Raw genomic sequence first — 17,353 nt, forward strand, 5'->3', positions numbered from 1 at the left:
AGGGAGCTGTTTAAGGTCAAAACCCAGTGGAACCCCCCCCGAAATGATGAATTGAACCCGGATCCCAACCCCTGCCTCCCGTCAGCCTCTCCCAGGGCTGCATGGCCCAACATTAACCCTCCTAACTCCACACAGGGCTTTGCTGAGAGAAAGGCTTCCTCTGACCATATCGAGCTCTTGAGCCCTGGAGCATGAAGGTACAAACTGCACATGAAAACCCAAGGCAAACTCCTGCTTGCCTTGGGATCTGACCTAAACCTGTCCCCAGAGGGCTTCCAGCGAGGAGAAAGATGGCTTCGTGGGAGCACGACTCACTCCATGCTTGTGAACAGCGCATGGCATCACTTAGAACACGAACAGCAGCCCTCTTCAGCTTAAGGAAAGCACTCCTCCAAAAGCCCGGAACTCTTTGGAGAGCAGGGATCTGCTTCTCGGGAAGCAATCCAACCCGATTCCTCTCTGAAGAGGCCTTCAGGATGTGCTTTTGGAGGCAGGTGGGACACAACCCGCAGAGGGCTCCCTGGGGAAGCACTGAAGCAGCTCTGTTTAGGAGGCAAGGCGTAAAGCTGGAGAGCTTCTGCTCTTTGGGGGGATGCTAGTGCTGGACCAACTCTTTCTGGAGGCAGTAATACTGAAGTACCGAATACTTGGCTCGGTGGGGCATCCCCGTAGCACACCTCGAGATGCCGCTCCCTTCCATCCACCTTGCCTTGGAAACAGCAGTCTTGAATGGAGAACGCTGCAGCTCCTTCTCCACAGGGACTGAGCGCAGCAGGGAAGGCGCTGCTGCCTCTGGAGCAGGAGCAGGTCCCTCAGCCCCCATCCTCCGGGCTGTGGAGCGGAGCAAGAGGCTAAATGGAGGAATCCACAGTGAAGTGCCCGTTCTGAGACAGCGTCCTGCGGTCGGCGGGGCTCAGCTTCACCACCGTGGGGGCGTACTTGGAGCTCCGGGAGCACGCAAAGCAGAGGATCCTCCGGAAGGTGCTGCGCATCTCGCTGTCGCGGTACGAGTAGACGATGGCGTTGATGAGGGAGTTGATCTCGGCCAGCAGCAGGACGTACTTCTCCACGGCGAGGACGTTGCAGCTCTTGCAGCCCAGGCCGTCCAGGAGGAGCACAACTTGGCCCGGAGTCCAGCAGATAACGAAAGCACCTGCGGAGAGAATGAGAACTCTTAAAGGTTCCACGTGGGTTCCTGGCCCCGCGCTGTAAAGATGCTCGGTTGAATCAGCGCTGCTTTGTAGGACCACGGAACGGAGGGGGCGAAGGGACCTTAAAGCTCCTCCAGTTCCCCCCCCCTGCTATGGGCAGGGACACTTCCCGTTAGAGCATCTTCAACGTGGCCTTGAGCACTGCCAGGGATGGGGCAGCCGCAGCTTCTCTGGGCACCCTGTGCCAGCGCCTCAGCACCCTCCCAGGGCAGAACTTCCTCATCTCCACCCTGAACTTCCCTGTTCCAGGCTGACCCCATCACCCCATGGCCTATCCCTGCTGCAGGGCCCTCCCCAGCATCCTTGGAGCCCCCTTCACACCCCGAGCTTCTCTTCCCCAGCCCCACTGTTCCATGCGGGAGCTGCTCCAGCCCCTCCTCATCCTCCTGGCTTCCTCTGGCCCGGCTCCACCACCTCCATGCCCTTCTTAGCTTGGGATGTGCATTGTGCTCTCAAGACCCCATTGCTCCAGGGGTTCCTTAAGGAAAGCCTCAGGTCCTTAAAGCAGAAGGGAAGCACCAGGCCCAAGGAAACCAAAGCGCTGCACTCCAGGCCCGGGATCACAACCCTTTGCTTGCCAATCTTCCCTGATAAGCCCCGTGCCAGCGCCTCAGCACCCTCACAGGGAAGAGCATTTCCAGTGCTTTCACTTCCCTCCCCATCACTGCATCCACAGAGGTAACAGGGTCAGGGCTCGCTATTGACAAGCCATTGCCTCCAAGAAGTGGAACAGGGAAGATAGAGTCCTAGAAGAGTGTGGGTTGGAAAGGACCTTAAGATCATCCAGCTCCAACCCCCTGCCATGGGCAGGGACACCTCACACCGAACCATGGCACCCAAGGCTTCATCCAACCTGGCCTTGAGCACCACCAGGGATGGAGCATTCACAACCTCCCTGGGCAACCCATTCCAGTGCCTCAGCACCCTCACAGGAAAGAATTTCCTCCTTATACCCAATCTAAACTTCCCTGTTTCAGTTTGAACCCGTTACCCCTTGTCCTGTCACTGCAGTCCCTAATGAAGAGTCGGTCCCCAGCACCCCTATGGCCCCCTTCACACACTGGAAGCTGCTCTGAGCTCTCCACGCAGCTTCTCTTCCCCAGGCTGAGCAGCCCCAACTTCCTCAGCCTGTCTCCATACAGGAGCTGCTCCAGCCCCTGAGCATCCTCATGGCCTCCTCTGGCCTTGTTCCAACAGCTCCACGTCCTTTTAATGCTGAGGCCCCCAGAACTGCACCCAATGCTCCAAGTGAGCTCTCACGGGAGCAGAGCAGAGGGGCAGGATCACCTCCTTGGCCCTGCTGCTCCCATCCTTTGGATGCAGCCCAGGATCCAGGTTGGAACTGGATGTTCTCCAGGTCCTTTCCAAGCCAAACCAGGCAGAGGAGCACACCTCGAATGAGACCCTCCAGTGGCCAAACAGCTCCCGAGGGGCTTTAGCATGAGTTTGGCCGAGTCCTGACCAGCACTGGGGCAGAAGCAGCCTCCCACTGCTCTCAGCTGAGCAGAAACCAGGCAAGCAAGGGGCTGGCCAACAGCAGGAGCTGAGCTGGCCCCGCTCCACCGCTGACTCAGCCCCGGTGTCCTCGCCACCACCTGCAGAGCTCTTTGGCACAGGGGCAATGGTTGCCCTGCCCCACACGCGTGGGAGGTGCTGCAGCTCCTCAGAGCCCTTCTCCCATGGGTGCTCCCAAGGCTGGCATCAACGGAGCCCTCTCCCATGGGTGCTCCCAAGGCTGGCATCAACGGAGCCCTCTCCCATGGGTGCTCCCAAGGCTGGCATCAACGGAGCCCTCTCCCATGGGTGCTCCCAAGGCTGACATCAACGGAGCCCTCTCCCATGGGTGCTCCCAAGGCTGGCATCAACGGAGCCCTCACCCATGGGTGCTCCCGGGGGTCAGGCAGGAGGTTGGCTCAAGCAGGGCAGCTGCACCCCGCTGGCCCTTCTGGGGTCGGCTGGCAGGGAATGGGACGTGCTGGGAGCGCTGGTACCTACCCCTGTTACTGCAAACCATCTGCCTGGGGAGAGCAGCAGCAGCAGCAGGCAGAGCAGGGAGGACGAGCCCGCTAAAGGAGCGCTGGGGAGGGATGCGCAGGGGGTCTGGGAGCATCCCCAGCTTCAGAGCTGCCCCACCGAGCCCTTGCATTCCAGCACAGCAGGGGCCACAGCCAGCCCCAGGCAGCTTTTCCTCCTCCCCACCACTTGCAAACAGGACTTTGCTTCCTTTACATCGAGCAAACAGAGAGGAGGGACTCCTGGTTGGCCCGAAGGAAAGGCACCTCCTCCTTTAGTGGCTGCACCCTTCTTTATGGCCAGGTTTTCAGGGTCGCAAGGGAAAGCGGATTCACTCGGGGCTGGCACCCAGCAGCGCTAAGGAAAGCCAAAGGCACATTACAGAGAAGGGAGAACCAAAAGGAAGCCCTTTGCCTGCAGATCCAGCCCTTGCCTTGCTCCTGAACGGAAGCTGGAGGAGGCAGCAAGAACCCACAGAGCCCCATGGGGTGGCCACATCCCACCCGCTGCTCTGGGGGAACGCTTCCCCCCGCTCCCCAGCTACACCTTGGCCTCCTCACAGGCTCCCAGACCTGCTCCCGGCGCCCAGGACCAGCAGGATTAACCCTGCCTGGCAACGGAGCAGGGGACGCAGAGAGCTCCCACCGCACCCTCCGCTGCCTCACCACCGCCTCGCCCTCCCGCTGCATCAGGAGCAAGGCATTCCCTGTGCAGAGGCCAAGTTTGCAGAAGGCCGGGGAATGAGGGTGGGGAAGGGATTGGAGCAGGGCCTCAGGGAGGGAAGGAGCCCTCTGCAGCCGCAGCTCACTGCGCGCTGAGTCCATAGGGAAAGGTGTTTTCCCCCAATGGAAAGGTCTTTCCCCCATGGAAGGGTCTTTCCCCCAATGGAAAGGTCTTTCCCCCCAATGGAAAGGTCTTTCCCCCAATGGAAAGGTCTTTCCCCCCAATGGAAAGGTCTTTCCCCCAATGGAAAGGTCTTCCCCCCATGGAAAGGTCTTTCCCCCCAATGGAAAGGTCTTTCCCCCCAATGGAAAGGTCTTTCCCCCCAATGGAAAGGTCTTTCCCCCAATGGAAAGGTCTTTCCCCCAATGGAAAGGTCTTTCCCCCAATGGAAAGGTCTTTCCCCCAATGGAAAGGTCTTTCCCCCAATGGAAAGGTCTTTCCCCCAATGGAAAGGTCTTTCCCCCAATGGAAAGGTCTTTTCCCCCCAATGGAAAGGTCTTTCCCCCAATGGAAAGGTCTTTCCCCCCAATGGAAAGGTCTTTCCCCCCAATGGAAAGGTCTTTCCCCCCAATGGAAAGGTCTTTTCCCCCCACCTCAAGCTCAGCATCTCCCTCTTGCTCCCTGCACAGACCCAAGTGCTGCTCCTCTCCGCCACTGCCCTGCACAGCCAGGGGAACCTCTCGGCTTCCAAGAGTCCCCCAGGCCTGATGAGCTCCGGCCTCTCCCTCCACCAGGTTTCTCCCCGCTCTGGTCACCCTCAGGCACCAGCCCCAGCTCCCTACGGAACCGCAGCAGCTCTGCCAAGGCTCCTCTTGACCCCAGCTCAAGGCAGAAGACAAAGAGGAAGGCGCTCTCCCAGTACAAGGTGGTTGCCTCTTGGCCAGCACCCCTCTCCTGCCAACCCTCTTCCAGCCCATGTGAAGCCCCATGGGGTTCAGCAGCCCTGCAGACACCATGGGGTGAGCCTGATGCTGCTCAGAGGGGGGGGGAAGGAGGAACAAGCCAGCTTCTCTCCACTGCAGCCTGTCCCAAGCACAAGCAGGACCTCGATCCACGCCGCATCCAGGCAGTAACCACCCCCTGCTGCACCCGGCCGATGGAGAGGATGGGAAGCAGCAGCAAAGGAAAAGCAGGAAGAGGCAGAAAACTCCGGTTCCGCTGCTCACGAGCCCCAGCAAGCAGCCCCACAGCTCCCCTCCAGCCCGTGCTGAGCCCCATTGTACCAACGGGAGCTTGCAAGGGAGGACTCTTGGCTTGCAGCCCCGAGGTTTCCCTGCCCAATTCTGGGCTTATCGGGGAAGACTGGCAAGCAAAGGGTTGTGATCCCGGGCCTGGAGTGCAGCGCTTTGGTTTCCTTGGGCCTGGTGCTTCCCTTCTGCTTTAAGGACCTGAGGCTTTCCTTAAGGAACCCCTGGAGCAATGGGGTCTTGAGAGCACAATGCACATCCCAAGCTAAGAAGGGCATGGAGGTGGTGGAGCCGGGCCAGAGGAAGCCAGGAGGATGAGGAGGGGCTGGAGCAGCTCCCGCATGGAACAGTGGGGCTGGGGAAGAGAAGCTCGGGGTGTGAAGGGGGCTCCAAGGATGCTGGGGAGGGCCCTGCAGCAGGGATAGGCCATGGGGTGATGGGTTCAGCCTGGAACAGGGAAGTTCAGGGTGGAGATGAGGAAGTTCTGCCCTGGGAGGGTGCTGAGGCGCTGGCACAGGGTGCCCAGAGAAGCTGCGGCTGCCCCATCCCTGGCAGTGCTCAGGGGCAGGCTGGATGGGGCTTGGGTGCCATGGCCTAGTGTGAGGTGCCCCTGCCCATGGCAGGGGGTTGGAACCGGATGATCTCGAGCTCCTTTCCATCCCAACCCATTCTGGCCTTCCCTTGGATGCGCAGCACCGGGCAGGACAGCGCCGATCCGAACGCGCTTCAACGCCCTGCAGTCAGAGCCTCAGCACCAAGCTCTTCCACCTCCTGCTCCCATCTCCCTGCAGGCCCACCGACGGGCAGCCAGCACTGCCGGAGCCCCTCTGCTCACAGAGAGCAGCTTGAAGTGAGAGCTCCGAGCCCCAGGCACGCGCTTGGCAGCGCCGAGCCGCTCAACCGAAGCCATCTGCACCCAGTTCAATGCCCCAGCCCATAACCAGCGAGGAATTTGGCTGCGGCCCCCTCCTTCCTCCCCCAGCACCTCGGGAGGGCAGCCCCAAACCCCGCTCCATCCTTCCAATAAGGGCTGCACCGAGCGCCCCTTGATCACAGCTCCTAATTCCACGCCACCCCTCTATGGAGGAAGCAGACTGGAGCTGAGCACCTCAAGAGCTGCTTCCATGCCCCAAGCCCCAGCACCTGGGGGTTACCGAGTCCCATCGGTAACAGCTCCTCTCACCTCTACTAACCCGAGCAGCACCCATGCTCGCCCCATCCTGTCCTGCTCCAGCTCACGCAGAGCCCCGAAACCCGAGTTGGCAGCACCAAAGCCAAGCCTCCCCCCGAGCACCAGGGAAGCAGCGCATCCCTTCCCGACGCCCCCCGTTGCCCTGAGCACAGCCACCCCACCGAGCCCTGGCCCCAAGCACCGCGCCGTGCGCTCACTCAGGATGATGGTGACCGTCTTGACCAGGCTGATCATGGTCTCCCTGTAGCGCGGGTGGAAGCTCGTGTGCTTGGACATCCGCGTCATCTTCCTTTTGACGTAGACGAAGATGTGCGTGTACACGACCACCATGATGAGGAAGATGACCAGGTTGGAGATGGCCCAGAAGGTCAGGTAGCTCCTGCTGTAGAGCGGGGCCATGCTGGAGCACTTCTCCAGCGCGCAGAGGCAGTGCCAGCCGTAGGAGGGGATGAGCCCCAGGAGCAGGGCCGTGACCCAGATGCAGGAGATGAGGATCGTCACCCGCTGGTTGGACATCTTGCTGTGCAGCTGCATGGTGAACACGGTCTGGTGCCTCTCCACAGCGATGGCCAGCAGGTTCACCACGGACGCCGTCAAGCTGGTGTCCAGCAGGCTCTGACGGATGAACCAGGTCTTCAGGGAGAGCTCCGCCGTCCTGGGCCCCGTGTGGAACATGAGGAACATGTAAGCGACGCCGGCAAAGAGGTCCGCGGCAGCCAGGTTGCCCAGCAGGTAGTAGATGGGGTAATGGAAGCGGCGGTTGATGATGATGGCCGTGATGACCAGCAGGTTGGTGAGGAGCACGATGACGCTCACCGTCAGGCCCAGGGCCACCACCAGCACATCCTTGGTCCTCCAGTACGTGGTCAGCTCCTTGCGGCTGTTGTTGTAGAAGAACCCCACGGTCTCATTGTAGAAGCAGTGCCTCATTGCTGCTGGCCTAGAGAGGGACGAGAGGGGCGTGAGCCTCCCAACACGGGCAGCGCTTGCTGGGCCTGCCCCAAAGCCATTCCCAACCTTGGCCAAAGGAGAGGGAAAGAACGGGGCAGGAAAGGAGCCTCCTCGGCCCCGCAAAGCAAACCGAGCGGCACGAAGTCAGCCCGCACAGCCATGGGGCTGGAGCATCAGGGAGCCCTGCGGCGCCCGGGGACCGCACAGCCGTGGGGCGGCATCAAGCTCCAGCACCCCAAACAATCCCATGGATCCCTATCCCCCCCCCCCCCCCCAGATGTTCCTGCTCCTTTCCTAACCCGGAGCCTGGAAATCTCAAGTCAGGGCTGGCTGCAGGCCCCACTGGGAAGGGCAGACCCGGTTTGGAGCCTCCCTCCTCGCAGCACCGAGGTGCTGAGTGATGGATGACACGCTTTTTCCTTCGCCTGCTGCGTCCTGCACATGAAGGCACTGCTTCTCCCTGCCCTCTCATGAGCTCATCCATCCATCACCCTCATCTCAGAGAGGGTTTAGGGCAGACCACGCCGCCCTCTTACACAGGGAGGAAACCCAGCGTGCTCACAAGTCACTTTAAGTCACTCTCCAACCTAAAACACAGCTCAGGGGCTCCAATTGGTTCCGTGTTTGTTCTGTGAGTCCACGCTCCTCCGCTCTCCAGGCAGCGGTTCCCCGCTGCTGCGTCCTGGGATGCTTCAGCATCATGCTCTGGGGATGCAGCCCAGGACATGGGGGGGGTCTGGGCTGCAAGGGTATTGATGGGAGGGGAAGGAAAAGGAGGCAGGGGAGGACTGGAGCCGCCCCAGGGGATGGAGCCGTGAGCTAGTACCACGTAACAAGTCCATCTTCCCTCTCTTTCCAGCTCATGGGATGCTCAGGGATCGTGTGGTCCCGTGCAGCGCAGGGGTTGGAAGCGTCCCAGTGGCTTCCTCAGACACACCACGTGGTGACCTGGCTCGGAACAGGGGAAAGCGATGGGAGAAGGAGGAAGGGAGGAACGCCCAGGGTCGGGACGCTGAATCACAGGCAGGTGGATGCCACCTTCGGAGGGTGGATCCAAAACTCACACCAAAGGCTTGGCCCTTCTTATGCCAAAGAGCTTCCTCCAAGCACCGGTGAGAGCTTGAACCCCAAAGCAAAGAGGGAAGTGGCACTGACGGCAGAAAACCACTTGAACATCACACGCAGGGGAAGGAGAGAAACCCGAGTGGCACCAGTCATAGCAGCTGACCTGGCACAGTGGGGACCACAACGCAACCGGCCCATACCCAGCCCGCACGATGCTGTCCATCTCCAGCACCATTCAAGCACCACGGTGCCCATGGCTCCAGCTCTTACTCTCTCAGTCGTGTCTGAGCTGCCTCCAAGCCGGATTGAACCCGGCTAAAACAAGCTTGAACCTTGCCACTGAGCTCTGGAGACCAAGTCTCTTCTCTCACAAGCATTAAAGGCCCCCCAGCTATGAGAGACCCCCATGGGAACCTGTCTCACAGCATCATACACTGTGTTCAATGCTGTGTCTACTCGGGGGGGGGATTAGAGCTGTGTTAAGCCATAAAGGGGCCATGTCCTGCGTTTGCAGCACCCCAATATAGAGAAGCAGCCCCTCAGCATTCAGACGTTGCCAAGAGGCTTAAAGGCTGCTTGGGGCAAAACCCACTCGGATCCCAGGGAACAGTTTGAGGGTGGCAGCGTGGGTTACAAACCGGGCTGGGGCAACGCAATGAGTCCCGGAGGGGCTGAGAGGTTACCGGCGCCCGCGCTGGGTTCTGTGCCGCTTCACGGCCAGCAGCAGGGGCAGAGGAAGAGCGTGCCCGCAGCCGTGAGGCCGAAGGCAGGCTGGTGCCATGATGCACAAAGGAACCGGAGGACTCCATTGTTCGGGGGGCCGGCAGCCCCCCTTCTTCTTCCTCGGTACAGCCCCACTCGGGCTCCGAGCCGCAGCGGCCCCGCGGCCCCTCGCCCTTGGAGCCGAGCCTCTCCTCGCACTTCCTCAACCCCAATCCCAAACCCTGGCGCATCCAGCGGAGCTCGAGCAGGGGCCAGCCCCACGGCAGGAGCGCGGCTGCCTGCGAGCACCCGCTCCCCCCCCGTCTCCCTCCTCCCAGGCTCGCGGTGAGCTCGGAGCCGTCTTGCCCCGAGAGGGAAGGGAAGGGAAGGAGGAAAGGGGGTCCCGTCCCGTCCCGTGTCCCCCCCCTTTCCCCCTGCTTGCGGGGGTGGCAAACGCAGACCGGGAACGCATCCAGCCCTCGGGAACGGGGCTCCCACCCCCGGCCCCCAGCCCTGTTGGATCCAGGCAAGAACAATGGCTCGATAAAGGGGCTCGAAGGCGGCCTTGCGTTCCCCCGCACGCTGATTCACACGGCCCCACCGCTCACCCCACGGCTGCTTTTCAGCCCAAGTTTGACCCCCCAAGAACGGGGTCTTACCTGAAAGCGCGACCCAACCGCCCCCGGAGCTTGGCCCTTAGCGTCGCTCTCCCCACCGCAGCAAGCCAGGGCGGCTCTCCAGCAAGGAGCTCCCCATCGCTGGAAGGGCAGAGCCGCTTCCCAAGGCGGGGATGCAGGCGGGGGAACCCAAGCGCCTCACGGGGAAGTTTCGGCCGCGCTTCCCAGCCCCATCGCAGCGCTCCCGAACGCTGGCTCCGGCGAGGCGAGTTGGCGAGAGCTCGCCCCAAGCCGCCCCCTCCTTGGGTCCTCCCCTAGGCGGGTCCGTCCAGGCGCTGTAACCCGAATCCCTGCCGCCTCCACGGGGGCTGGAGCCGCTTCCCCAACCCCTCCAGTCCCGGCTGGCCCGGGTTAGCTCCGCTCCCGACCCTCCCGTCGCACCGGGGGGAGGGTTCAATCCTGCTCCAGAGCCTTTGTGCCAGCAGCGCGTCCTGGGAATGAGGGGCTCTGGACCAGTGATGGAGGAGCCGTGGCACCAGAAGGATGCTTTCGCAGTGCACCCCCATCTCTAGGGCTGCCGGCTCCAGGGGCTCCCCACATCCACGCTTGGGAGCGGGGAGAAGCTGTGAGACGCGAGGGAAACTGAGGCACGGAGCGGGGAGGGCTTTCCTGGGGTAGAAGTGCGCGGAAGAGAGCTCCCGTTCCTTGGTGCATCCGAGGTGATCCTGCCTCCCAAGCAGCACACGTAAACCAAGAGCACACGCAGCGCCCCGAGCCCTTGCTGTGTGAATGATGGAGGAAGGAGCCCCGCCAGGTTGGCAGCACCCATCTACATCAAAGTCCTTCTGATTTATACCTCCTGCTCTCGCAGAGGGCCCCAGCGGTTGCCATTTGGCTCCTACTTCCTCCCCTCCCAACCCTCCTCCTCCCACCCATCTGCTCCCCAGGGAACAATGTTATCACCGGGCCCGATCCTAATCTGCTGCCAGGCAGACGCACAGAGCTTGGCAGGGCCAAATCAGGCCCTGGGAGGCAGGCAGGAGATTGCCCAAGAGCCCAGCACAAAGGGGAAAGAGATAGGGCCAAGGACACACTGACAGAGCAGGGACATTGGCCCGGGGCAGATCCTTCACCCTCCCGCATCACCCTTGTGGTTATACAGTGAGCTGAAGGCCAAAGAGAGCCACGTCCAAGCTGCAGTAAATCTCCGCCCCCCACTCCCTGTTTCCCCAAGCCCCATTGGGTTCACCTGATGATACACATGGGTTTGGGCCCAGCACGCCCCTTGCAGGGTGTGCTACCCCCAGAGCCAAAGCCATTGCACCCAAACCCCTCGCAGCAGCTTTTGCAACCACGTCCTAGAATGGTTTGGGTTGGAAAGGACCTTGAGGTGATGCAGTTCCAGCCCCTGCCATGGGCAGGGGTGACTCACACTGGAGCAGCTTGATCCAAGCCCCTGTGTCCAACCTGCCCTTGAGCACTGCCAGGGATGGGGCAGCCGCAGCTTCTCTGGGCACCCTGTGCCAGCGCCTCAGCACCCTCCCAGGGCAGAACTTCCTCATCTCCACCCTGAACTTCCCTGTTCCAGGCTGACCCCATCACCCCATGGCCTATCCCTGCTGCAGGGCCCTCCCCAGCATCCTTGGAGCCCCCTTCACACCCCGAGCTTCTCTTCCCCAGCCCCACTGTTCAATGCGGGAGCTGCTCCAGCCCCTGCTCATCCCCGTGGCCTCCTCTGGCCCGGCTCCAACAGCTCCACATCAGAATCCCTTCGAGGCCGACCTCAGATCTCTCCCAACAGCGTCACTTCGGGGCCGGAGCCCCGGGATGCTGAGCGCAGGCGAGCCCGAGGCGAGCGGGTACCCGTTGGGTCAATGCCCCTCCACCTTCCCTCCTCACTCCATGAGGTTTCCTATCGGGAAGAGGCTCAGAGGGTGCCGTGCAGCATCGCCCCCCCCCCGGCCCAGCTCAAGCAGAGGCACGGAGTAACCGGAGCCCGATGCAGCTGCAGCTCTGCTCACATCCTGGTGCCCAGCAGAGAACTGGTAGAGAAGCAGTTCCAAAGACAACAGCGATTCCCTCCCTCCCTCCCGGCTTTCAAAGCGAGCGGGTCCGTTGAGGAGATGTTGCATCTTCCAACGAGCCTAAAGCAAATATTTCCCTTTAAGCCCCACTGACTGTTGCTGTGGAGCCCAAAGGGAGGGGGTTGAACCCTGAAACCCCTCTCTTGGAATGCCAGGAATGCTACAAACCCTCTGGAAGGAGCCGCGGCAGCATCTCCCCCCCTTCCCCAGCACATCTCTGCTGAGAGCCACTTGCTCCCGTTAACACTTCCCAAGTCCCAGGGAGGAGCACCCCACACCAGGGCAGCAGAGCTCTTAATGGGCAGATCCCATAGAAAACAGCACATACATACAGTGATATATATAATATATATATGTATATATATAACATATGTGTGTATATATACACACACAGTGGTAAGAAGGCAGGAATATGCTAACACCCACTGCTGCTGACACAGAGCCAGCTCCAAGCTGCGGCAGAGCAGCTGCTCCCAAGCCTCCAGCATCAAAGCTTGGTTACTCCTGACCAAGAGGCAGAGGCATTTCCCATCAGCTGCTCCAGGGCAACCCCAAAGAACAATCCCCGTCCCTCTTCCTCCTGCTCCAGGCTCGCTTAAGGGGAAGCATCCCCTTGCTGCAGGCTTCAGTTGGAGCGGGGAGACCACTGATGCAAAGGATCGCGTTGGATCCTGTCCCCTTCGCTGGCAGTGGATTCCCAGCCTGGGCCACCAAATGCACCCTTGGCAGAGCAAGGCTTTCCCCTTCCCGAAGTAACTACCCTGGAGATGGGCTCTGGGCTGCTCCGCTCCAGCCCTCTCCAAGGGGAGAGCAGCAGCAGGGGAGGGAAGAGGGATGCTTGCAGCGGTGTTTGCTTTGGGGCGGGGATGCTCTCGGGGCCCCCCTGCTGCTGCCCCTCCCGATTCCCATGGGGAGGAGGGCATTACCCTCCATAGGGACACCGATCCCGAAGGCAGGAGCTGCGGCTCCGAGAGGGGAGAGCTTGGCCCCGGAGGGATGGAGCCGCAAGGAGGTTAAGGCCAAGGGGGGATGCTGGTTGTGAAGCAAGCCTCTCCTTCAGCATTCCAGCACTTGACACCCTCATCGAGGCAACAATCCCGGGTGGGAATTCCTCCGTGCAGGGCCAAGCAGCAGCCCTTCCCTAAGGGAGCTCCCCAAACCCTCCCTCCGCCAGAGCCAGGATCCTCTTTGTCCCTTGCACATCACTGAGCATGGGAGAGCCCATTTCAGCAGCTCCGGGCCCCAGGCTGGCCCACAGCATCCCAGGTTCCCAGGACAAACAGAGCTGCCTTTCCTTTGGGTTAATTCTGATCATTTGGGGTCAGGTTTTCACCCAAACTCGGAGCTTTTAGGCCCGTTTCTAGCTGGGAAACCCTTCCTTCTGACGCTTGCTTCCACGCAAAGCAGCGGGAAAGCTTTTGCTGCTGTTAAGACGGAGCCCAACACGCTCATGTCTGACACAGCTCTCTACCGAGAGCCACAGCTCCTGATCCCTCCCCAAAGCGCCCATCCCCAGGGCCCTGCCTGCCAAGTATCCCGAAGGCGCTGGCTCAGCAGAGCCGGAATTACAGCTCCCCACATCCTTGGTCCAAGGCAATGATAGAGGAGAGCAGCCAGGGCCCGGAGAGGATCCCGACCACAGGCTGCAGGGAGGGGGAGCCACGCAGGGTGCATTGAGGCCACACTCCCCTTTGCCCGTGCTTTAGGGTGCCCCGACGTGCACAGCACCTATGGGTGTGCCTGCACCGCCATCCAAAGGGGCTGAAGCCCTCAGCAACCTCAGCCAAGCTCCACCCCAAAAGGGTTTCCTGACTCCTGGATCAGGAATCCGGACGCTGCTTTCCCCACCTCTCCCTATGATCCGGGTACCGCTACCCCGGGCATCCACGGGGGATGCTGGAGAAGGAGCAGCCAAAAGCTACAGCACCATGGGCTCCCCCGCTGACTCCCTACTGGAAAACCCCTTTCAAAGACAAGGGGGCAACAAGAAACCCATCTTCCTTTGTGCACCAGCCACGCTGGGGTCCAAGCTATCAATAGAAACCACTGCCTACACAGCCACTCCTGCTGCTAACCCCCCCCCCACCACCACCAGAGCAACCGAACAGCTTAAAAGCACAAACCCAAGCGGATTTGGTACCTCCTGGTGACTGCTGGAAGAGCGAGGCCCAACTGAAGGGCGTCCTTCGGTGACAGCTAACGGAGCGAGCAAGGACCCTGCACAAGGGTAACGCTGCCCTGCTCATGCTTGAGGAATGAAACCTCCCACCTAAATACAAGCAGCTGAGGGTTTAGAAGCGGTTGCTCACATCGCCCCCTTCCCAAGGCAGGGAAAGGCTTTTCCTACCTGCTCGCATCAACGGCATCTCCCTATCTCCGTGCACACAAGCACCCAACGCGCTCAAGGGGTGGGTGCTGAGCGGAGGCCATGAGATGGGGCCCTGCTGTAAGCCCCCAGCCCAGCGTTGCCTCTCAAAGCAGGCAGCAGACGACCCGCAAAGGGGCCCGCATCTCGAAACCAGCTCCTTGGGATGCTGCTGAGCACTTGGAGGGGCTTTGACAAAGGCTCCACCTCCCTTGGAGAGGCACGGAACGCTTCTTACCTTGAGGGATGGAGCCATAAACGCTCCCAGGGAAAGGCTGCACCTGGGAAGGCAGCATTAAACCCCGCTGAACGCCCATGCTCCCCCCTCAAAGCCAAGCAATCACTCATCCCCACCTTGGTGCTCCAGGGATGCTGATGAAGTGCTAACGGCTCAATAGGAAACAGCTGCGAGCGAAGCCTCCTTCGGGCTCTTCCCCTGCTCTCCCTTTGTTAGAGCCTTGCAGGGGAGCCTCTTGGTCCTTACCTAAAGCCATCGGGCTCTTGCAGGGCCCAACAGATGGGGCTGGGAGCACATGGAGGGGCTGAGCTGAGCTCCTTGCCTTGTGCCCTCACCCCAAGTTGCCTCTATGGGAAGTAAAGGCTTGGAATCAGGAACTGTTGGTTGGCTGCTAAGAGGGCTCACGAGAGGGTTGCTGTGGCTTCATGCATCAGTTCCATAGCCTGCAAGCAGCCTGTGGGGTGCAGCTCCCACTTAGGGGTCAGCCAGGCCCCTCCATGGGGTGCTGCTGTGGAAAGAAGAGCCTGGGGAGGCTTCTTGAGGGAGGAAATGAGGTTGTTCCTTGGTGGTTACTGCCTGTCCCTTGCTGTATCTAAATACAGCTGAGCCCTTTGAAGGGAAGAGGAATTGATGCTTCTTGCCCTGCCAAGTGGCTGCTTCTTGAGGTCCAAACCACATCAGCTGCGGCTGGGACCCAGCAAACCCTGGCTCTGAGCAGGAGGAGGGATGCTTTGGAGCCTGCATCCCAGTTTTCCATCTGTAACTGAGACCTGACAGCCTGGAAGTGATGCTTTGGAGCCTGCACCCCAGTTTTCCCTCTGTAACTGAGACCTGACAGCCTGGAAGTGATGCTTTGGAGCCTGCATCCCAGTTTTCCCTCTGTAACTGAGACCTGACAGCCTGGAAGTGATGCTTTGGAGCCTGCATCCCAGTTTTCCCTCTGTAACTGGGACCTGACAGCCTGGAAGTGATGCTTTGGAGCCTGCATCCCAGTTTTCCCTCTGTAACTGGGACCTGACAACCTGGAAGTGATGCTTTGGAGCCTGCATCCCAGTTTTCCCTCTGTAACTGGGACCTGACAACCTGGAAGTGATGCTTTGGAGCCTGCATCCCAGTTTTCCCTCTGTAACTGGAACCTGACAGCCTGGAAGTGATGCTTTGGAGCCTGCATCCCAGTTTTCCCTCTGTAACTGGGACCTGACAACCTGGAAGTGATGCTTTGGAGCCTGCATCCCAGTTTTCCCTCTGTAACTGGGACCTGGCAGCCTGGAAGTGATGCTTTGGAGCCTGCATCCCAGTTTTCCATCTGTAACTGAGACCTGACAGCCTGGAAGTGATGCTTTGGAGCCTGCATCCCAGTTTTCCCTCTGTAACTGGGACCTGACAACCTGGAAGTGATGCTTTGGAGCCTGCATCCCAGTTTTCCCTCTGTAACTGGGACCTGACAACCTGGAAGTGATGCTTTGGAGCCTGCATCCCAGTTTTCCCTCTGTAACTGGAACCTGACAGCCTGGAAGTGATGCTTTGGAGCCTGCATCCCAGTTTTCCCTCTGTAACTGGGACCTGACAGCCTGGAAGTGATGCTTTGGAGCCTGCATCCCAGTTTTCCCTCTGTAACTGGGACCTGACAACCTGGAAGTGATGCTTTGGAGCCTGCATCCCATTTTCCCTCTGTAACTGGGACCTGACAGCCTGGAAGTGATGCTTTGGAGCCTGCATCCCAGTTTTCCCTCTGTAACTGGGACCTGGCAGCCTGGAAGTGATGCTTTGGAGCCTGCATCCCAGTTTTCCCTCTGTGGCTGGGACCTGGCAGCCTGGAAGTGATGCTTTGGAGCCTGCATCCCAGTTTTCCCTCTGTAACTGGGACCTGGCAGCCTGGAAGTGATGCTTTGGAGCCTGCATCCCAGTTTTCCCTCTGTAACAGGGACCTGGAAGTGATGCTTTGGAGCCTGCATCCCAGTTTTCCCCCTGTAACTGGGACCTGTCAGTGATGCTTTGGCAGCTCCTACCCTTACCAGATGAGCAGGAAAGCAGCAGTAGGAAGGAGTTAGAAGGTAAGAGCAAGTCTTGTCTCCTGTATGTGATGGGTTGATGGAAGGGGGTGGCAGGAATTGCCCTCCCCAAGCCCTCATCCTTCTCCTGGTTAGGAGGAATCTCCCATTGAGGGTGCAGCAGGAGAAGGAAACAAAGGGCTCGTTTTGCAGGGGTTTTATCCTACCCGTGCTGGTTCCTCAAGCTCTGAATTCCTGTGGGCAGGAGCCACCTTTGTGTTACAGAGACCCGAGAGCGCTGGGTGCTGCTCAAACACTCCGGTGAGCGTTTGCTCAAGGCTTCCCTATTCATAGGGAACAAAGAGAGGCTGAGCTTATAATAACCCCCCCCAGCGGTTTATTATAGGAGCTCTCCAGTAGAAGTTGCTCTTCAGGTATCCCAAGCTCTACATGAACAAACAGGCGTTGCTCCGGAGCCCCAGGTGTAACACATAGGAAGAGCAGAGCCTCGGCATTTGCTTTCCAGCGTTGTTAAGAAGCAAACCCACATGAGATGGCTCTGCAGGCCCCGGGCAAGGCTTGGCTGGGCAGCAGAGCCGGCTCTGAGGAGGCCAAAAGGAGCTTTGGGGTGACCCAGGTGCAGGTGGGACCTAAATCACAGCAACCTTGTCTTAGACCCCCCCAATCCGCCGGAGGTTCAGGGCTTTGCTGCCTTTACAGGGGGCGACGGAGGCAATTGGGCTTTGGAAGGAGTTGGGGTGAGCCGCTGGAGAAATGGGCTCTGCTTCAGAGCCTCTGCCCTTTGCAGAGTGGCTTTGTGCTGAGCAGCAAGGGGAAGCCCCGGCGATGGAAGGGGAAGGATGCGGAGCACGGGAGCTTCGCCCATCACCCTCTCGATTACAGCCCAGAAGTGGGTTACCCTCCCCCGGAGGTGTGAAATCAAAGCTCAGGGCTCGTCGCAGCAGCCAGAACCTGACCGCCTGCGGATGTTTGCTGCCCAATGGCCTCCCTTTG

At 60.1% G+C, this 17,353-nt stretch overlaps 1 protein-coding gene across 1 annotated transcript; it reads right to left on the reverse strand.

The window, feature by feature from the left end:
- Positions 1 to 851: 851 nt before the first annotated feature.
- LPAR2 (lysophosphatidic acid receptor 2) lies at positions 852 to 9,711 on the reverse strand. The gene is made up of 3 exons (XM_057403453.1): positions 9,704 to 9,711; positions 6,524 to 7,266; positions 852 to 1,153 (listed from the first exon to the last, which is right to left on the reverse strand). Exons 2-3 carry the CDS (start codon positions 7,254 to 7,256, stop codon positions 852 to 854), a joined length of 1,035 nt encoding a protein of 344 aa, XP_057259436.1. The 5' UTR covers positions 7,257 to 7,266; positions 9,704 to 9,711.
- Positions 9,712 to 17,353: the final 7,642 nt, after the last annotated feature.

The sequence above is a fragment of the Pezoporus wallicus genome, unplaced genomic scaffold, assembly GCF_028554395.1.
Source record: "Pezoporus wallicus isolate ANWC-B61680 ecotype Strahan unplaced genomic scaffold, APGP_CSIRO_Pwel_v1 contig_7961, whole genome shotgun sequence".
NCBI lineage: Eukaryota > Metazoa > Chordata > Aves > Psittaciformes > Psittacidae > Pezoporus > Pezoporus wallicus.

Bases quoted from the DNA above. Each gene is read 5' to 3' on its own strand.
- LPAR2 (XM_057403453.1), bottom strand. From the start codon at position 7,256: ATGAGGCACTGCTTCTACAATGAGACCGTGGGGTTCTTCTACAACAAC. The intron at 1,154-6,523 runs GTGAGCGCACGG...TTCTCTCCGCAG, and splicing joins GACGGTCACCATCATCCTGA to GTGCTTTCGTTATCTGCTGG.